Consider the following 6,420-nt stretch of genomic DNA (forward strand, 5'->3'; position numbering starts at 1 on the left):
AAAATGATCCTCATTAATCAGACAGGGAATCTGATGCTCTAAGACTTATCAAGATTCACCCTGAGGCACCCAGCAGGTGTAAGACAAAGCCAGGACTTGAGGGCAGGTCCTGTCACGCCGACCCCAGTGCTTCCCATGGTCGTGCAGTACAGAGCTCAGGCCTGTTACTGCGACTTCCACAAGTCTTGGAGTGATGTCTATGCTTTCTCTCCACCCACGTTTTTTTCTCAGGCCACGGGGGATGTCATGAGGAGCAATATGAGAGGGGAAAGGGTAAGAACAATACAAGAGAAATAGCAGCCATTAAACACAAATGAATTTTCTGAAGCACAGAGAGCGCAGATGGAGACAGAGAAGGGGATGAACTCCTGGGAGAGAGGAGGATTCGCCACAGGCATCTGGCAGGGTGGAGCTTCCACCTGCCCCATCAAGGGGTCCACCCCTCGTGCCTGAGGTCTGTGGACTGAGTTCACCCCAAGTCACTGGTGCCTGGAGTCATTTTTCTATAGCCTCATTGCTGGGTTTCGATTTCTTATCTTTCTGCCCCCAAACAGCTTGTGCCAGCAGCCTTGGCCTCATTGGTGAGCACTAGAAGTCCAGTCGGTCAGCCCAGAAGCCAACCATGGTACGGTGGAGAATTCTCCACTGTGGTCCTGCATCCCTTTAACTCTCTGAGTGAAGATTAGGGGTGTCAGATAGGAAAATGCAAGTTTTAAACAAAAAAAAAAAAACCTCTATAGTGCTTGGTTCTCAATCAGGGGTGATTCCTCCACTTCCCCTACCCCCCAAGGGGGTCTTTACAATGTCTAGAGACATGTTTGATTGTCATAATTAGGGAGAGGTGCCGCTGGCATATAGTGAGCAGAGAGGCCAGAGAAGCTGCCAAACATCCTACAAAGCACAAGCCAGACCCCACAACAGAGAATGAGCCCACCCAAAATGTCAATAGTGTCAAGGTAGAGAAAGGCCGCTCTAGGGTCAGTTAAATAAAGCATCCCTATAAACAAGGAGGGCTTAATAGAAGAGCAGCCATGAGATAGCAAATTCTCTCCTACCATCCACTGAAAAGGAATATTACAACCAGGAGAAGTAGAAGCCGTTATCATATGTTATCACCTTAGAGCAGCATAAAAATGTCCTTTCAACCAGTGTCAGGCCAGAATAATGGCCAGACACTGGGTAATCAGTGGTGAATTGGACCCAGAATTTTCTAGTGTGAGTTGGAAAACTACCGGGCTCCTTGAGGCTAGAACAAGGATAAAACTATCCTGCCTTGGGAAGCCGCCCCCAGTGCACTGCACACGGGGCCACCGCCCACCTCCTGTAAGGTCTGTTTATTTTGTAAGAGACAAGCAAGAGGACAGTCCAGGAGCAAGGCCGAGTGAGAGACGGAGCTCGAACGAACGAGGGCTGTGAGCTGCCCTTCGTCACTCACCTCACTGTACCAGCGGGAACTGCACCCACAGTTCTGCTGTGTTCTCGGACGTTCAGCTTGTGCGGTTCTGGTCCCAGCAGCCAGGTGACAGTGAGCGTGTGAACACAGCCTAAAGGGAACACAACTAAGTCCCTGTGGGGCCAGAAGCCAGTTCCCCCATAAACTATTCTGAGGCTTTTTCAGCAGAGTTCTGCTTTTTGGAGGGTAAGCGACGATCTCGTTAAGGCTGGGTAATTCCCCACCAGCCCTCCCAAAAGCGATGAAGAGTTGCACTTGAACATGGAGATTAGATTCCCAGTTAATATCGCTCTTCTGAAAAAGAGGGAGGAGGGGGATCGTGTTCACTCCACTTCTGGTTATGCGATGCCGTGGAGACATCATTGTGACCAGTGAGAGCATGGAGGCCACCCAGCCACTCTCTGACTTTCTTCGTCCCCAGGGAGCACCCTGACCAGACCAGGACCGGCTTTGGCAGTGAGAGTCTTCTGCTTCGAGGCTGCACCATCAGAAACACCGAGGTGGCTGCTGGCATTGTCATCTATGCAGGTCATTGTCCCTGGACAGCTTCTTCTGCCCTTTATTCCCCTCCATCCCCTCCTCCAAATCCAGCTCCAGTCGGTAGGAACTCACATTAGTTCTGAGAGGAAGAGTTACGTGACTTCCCGCTTCTCAGCTAAGCAGGCTGAGGATGGGATCGCAGAGGCTCTGCTCACTCGGTCCCCAGGAGATATAATTAGATTCCACATCACCATCACCCAACTGTATAAAAGACAAGAGGGCAACCCCCACACATGCATCTCTCATGGTTCTGCTGCACTAACAACATAGCCTCACCGGACGTGACCACTCCAGCTTGGGTGCCCCGATTTCCTCATCTCCCGAGGTTAATTCCACGTAAGCCACAGTCAGGTATCCGCAGTCCGGCTCCAACTCTAGAGCCCATGTTCTAACCAATACACCATACTGCCTCCACCTTAAGTCCAATTCTTGCCAAAAGAACAGAGGAATCTCAGAAGGTGAGGAGCAGGTGTGTGCAGAGGGGGATCCCAGGACCCCTTGTACGGGGCGAGCCTGAGGCGGGCAGGAAGCCGCAGTCAGCCTGCCCTCCCTGTGCTGTGGGAACCCCTCACCCCTGCAGCGGCTCGAGTCTCATTTAATAAGCCTAGAGTTTGCTCGGTCCTACTGTTCTGTGGCCACTTTAAATCTACCGGGCAACCAGCTAACCAGCGCTAAACCCCATTCACTGCTGGAGCTGATATATTGGTTTCCTTTAATTTTGCACAGAAAAATGTGTGACTGGTGTTTTTCTTAATTCAACTGCTAAGGAGTACAGCATGGTAGTTAAAGACGTTAGCAGCCTGGAAGGACAGGCTCTGTCTAAAGACAAAGTCTCAGTGGGCCTCCCAGCTCTTCCCCGTGCAGCTTGGGTACCACGGGCTGGTGGGAGGAGAAGGAGGCTGCGACCCAGAGCCCTGCGTTCCCAGTGCGGCTCTGGTGTTCGTTTATTCTTTCGCTTTGGGCAGCTTCCTTCTGCTTTTCTCTAGCTAGAAAAGAGAGTAACTGGATGAGATTGGTAGTTTTCAAATTTTGTTGTCCTTTCTTTGAACAAAATTTTATGCATGATTTCGAGACAAGAGTGGACTTGCGTGGGTTTCACGCGGGTGGAGGCCGCTGGCCCTGAACGCTCTCGCACACGCAACACCAGCAGCTTAGGCAGAGAAACAAAGGGAAATCACTGGCCTTCCCGCCCTAGGGCCTTGGCACATACTGTTTCCCCAGCCTAAAACCCTTTCCTCTCAACTCTTCCTTTTCCCCCGCAAGGCTCTCTTAAATGTCACCTCCTCTGAGAAGCCCTCCCTGACCGTGATCTCTAATATCTCTTATTTATTAGCCCCTTGTTTGTTCTTTATTTCATGGGACTTATTAATAACCGCAGTTATCTAATTTGTTTCCTTGTGTGTTTTCACCAGAAAGTGAGTCATCTGTCTTAGCCACCATATTCCACCACTAGCCCATAACAGTGCTTTTGTGCAAATCAGAAAAAGAGCCCTTCCTCAAGACAGCTTATTGTCATTTACCAGAAATGGGTCCTAATAAACTTACAAATCTCTAACAGCTGTGAAGCGAGGACGACCTCCGGAGTTATGCAGAGCGCAATCTGTGCGCGGTAGCTCTGTCACTGCCCCTCAGTGTCTGGCACGTAGGGGATGCTCCATAGATACCTGCGGACAATCATGCGAGGCTCCTCCGGCTGTTCCCAGCACCCTCCCTGAGGCAGCCGAGAGAAGGAAGCCTCTCTTTTACTGTAAGCTCCTGTGACAAGAGCCGGGGGGCTGCGAGGCAAATGGGCCAAGGCACTGATAGTCTCATTCTCTCTTCCAGGCCACGAGACAAAAGCCATGCTGAACAATAGCGGCCCCCGGTACAAAAGCAGTAAGGTCGAGCGACGCATGAACACGGACATCTTCTTCTGCATCGGCCTCCTCTTCCTCATGTGCCTCATCGGAGCTGTAGGTATGGAATGTTCTGGAAAGAACAACACACAGTAATCTTTTTGGGGGGACCAGATGCTTCAACTCTCTGAGCCTCAGTTTCCCCATCTATAAAATACACTTCATAAAAAAATGAAGCCAACCCTGCACTTTAACGGGGCGCTAACGAACTCAGACAGGCTCGCAAATACCTCCTGAAAGCATTATGTACTCGAAATAGTAGGACTGTCATCCACCATTTATTTGTCCGAGAAATGCCTACCTACCCAGGCCCTCTATTCAGGTGAGAGGATAACAAGGCGGGCCGGGGGAGCTCCTAGCCCAGCAGGTGGACAGGCTCAGTAATAAAATCCGCACCCCCAACGAGGACCACACACAAGGGCTGTCTTTGTTTCCTGCTGCTCCTGAAAAAAGTGAATGCACACTTAGTGGTCTAAAACAGCACAGATCTGTTCTGTTAACTCGAGTTCAGAAGTCCAACGTCAGTGCTACTATAATAAGATCGAGGTGTCAACAGGGCTGGCTCCTTCCAGAGGCTCTGAGGGGAGAACCTCATCTTTGAAGAGTATTATTCAGACCTCTGCTCACATGGTTTTTCTCCTTTGCTGCGGTAGTATCTCCCTCTGCCTCCCTTTCATAAGGACACTTGTAATTACATCATTGAGCCCACCGATAGATAACCCAGGATACCTTTCCTCATCTCAAGATCCTTAGCTTGTTCACGCCCACAGAGTTCCTTTTGCCATTTAAGATGGCATATTCACAGGGCCCAGGGATTCGGGGGTGGGCACCTTAAGGGGCCATTATTCACTCTCCTACAGGTATTATGGGAGCACGAAGGAAGGAAGTCTTCCTTAAGGAGGCAGCTGCTAGAGCTGAATCCCATTCACAGTAGGCATTTGCCAGAGGCGGTAGGTGGCAGGGGCAGACAACTGGTCAAAAGGAGAATCATTTTAGTCCCAGGTGCAAGACCAGGCCTGATTAGAACCAAGCTCCGCCCAAGCTCCACCACGGCTCTGTGGGGGGCGGCGGGGGACACAGACGAGTGACCCCAACCGTTTAAGTTGATCTTCGGAGTGTAGGGAAAGAGGGACCCATGCTCTCACCCACTTACCCCCTCTACGGCTTACCTGTAAGGGTGGTTCTCAGGGCCCTAAAGGAGACTCCAAAAAGAACCGGGGATGACCAAGAAAAAGAACTCGTATGCTGAGTCCAGAACTCCCTGCCGGCCCACACCAGTGAGCGGGAATGGGGTTCACTCTGTACATGCCATTGTCAGAAACTGTATTCACCACTGTTTTTAGAAGAGAATATCTGAAAGGCTAAGACCTTCCTAGGGCCTGGGAAGATTTTGTGTGTCTCCACGGTAAAGACGGTGAGGTTTAGTCTTGCGGGTGGCCTGGAGTTTTTAATTAATACGCTTCCCAGATGTGGCTCACAGCTGGGGAGAGAGCACCTGGAGGGGAGGGAAACAGGCAAGCAAGAAACTGTCCCTGTGCGGCCACCTCCAGGCCCTCTGAGAGGCTGCAGGAACTGTCGTCTCTGCTTTGGGACAGGTTTTTCGAGGAGCATTAGAGCTGGAAAGGACGTTTGAGATCATCTCACTGTGTCTCCAGAGAAAGGAAGTTAATGATTAAAAGGTCACACAGTGAGATAAGGTGCAGGCAAACCAGAATCAGCTTGGCAGATTACCCAAATGATAAATTGACAAAGTTATGGGGAGGAGGGGCAGAATTCTATTCTTTCTGAGAACAGTGACACGTGCGCACTGACTGACGGGCCCCTGGTGGCACTTTATTATTAAAGCACTGCCTTTGTGGGAGGTGAAAGCTCTTACTGAGCTCCATTTCCCGGTCCTTTATCACGTGGTTACTTTGATTGTGTAAGGGTGGTGCTGCTTTTTTCTTCACCCAGAATGCCTTCCCCAAGCCTCCCCGATCAGCCCACACCCTCCCAGGCTCCAGGATCCTTCATGGCTTCCTTCTCCATGCAGCCTTCTCGAGCTTCTCCCCGGGTCTCAGGCTCCTCTGAAGGCCAGTGGCCCTTACTCTGTGCCATGCAGTTGGCCCTTTCTGCCCTGTAATATGACTAAAAACTCATGTCTTATTTCCTGTAGTTCCTACCCTGGAGCTGAGAGCATTATATGCATTATGTTATTCTAGTCTCAGAATAACCCTATGGAGAAGGTATTATTACTAACTGACAGATGAGATGCTGAGATTCGGAGAGCTCTGCAGCAGGTGCTGGATGTACTTCATCTTATCAATCCTCAGAGGATAGGTGGTGGTTTCCCCATTTGCAGACAAGGAAACAGAGGGTTCAGTCTGTATCAGGTGCTGTTCCTATGAGTTCTCATAGCATTCCAGGCTCTAGCATAGCACCTCTCACACTACGTGGGATTCGTCCCTTTATATTCGACTCCCTGATTTGGTAGGGAACTCCTCAAGGAGAAGAACTGGACCAATTCCTTCCAGAATTAATAAATTAATTGGA

General features: G+C 50.3%; 1 protein-coding gene across 1 annotated transcript in view; it reads left to right on the forward strand.

Annotated features, from left to right (window-relative positions):
* The window catches only part of ATP10B (ATPase phospholipid transporting 10B (putative)), a 90,465-nt gene that overhangs the window by 30,698 nt on the left and 53,347 nt on the right, over nucleotides 1-6,420 (forward strand). The window contains exons 5-7 of the mRNA XM_011356781.1: nucleotides 1,875-1,981; nucleotides 3,818-3,956; nucleotides 5,472-5,499. Coding sequence (XP_011355083.1) covers nucleotides 1,875-1,981; nucleotides 3,818-3,956; nucleotides 5,472-5,499 — 274 coding nt within the window. The remainder of the gene's footprint in view (nucleotides 1-1,874; nucleotides 1,982-3,817; nucleotides 3,957-5,471; nucleotides 5,500-6,420) is intronic.

This window comes from Pteropus vampyrus, unplaced genomic scaffold, assembly GCF_000151845.1.
Source record: "Pteropus vampyrus isolate Shadow unplaced genomic scaffold, Pvam_2.0 Scaffold30, whole genome shotgun sequence".
NCBI lineage: Eukaryota > Metazoa > Chordata > Mammalia > Chiroptera > Pteropodidae > Pteropus > Pteropus vampyrus.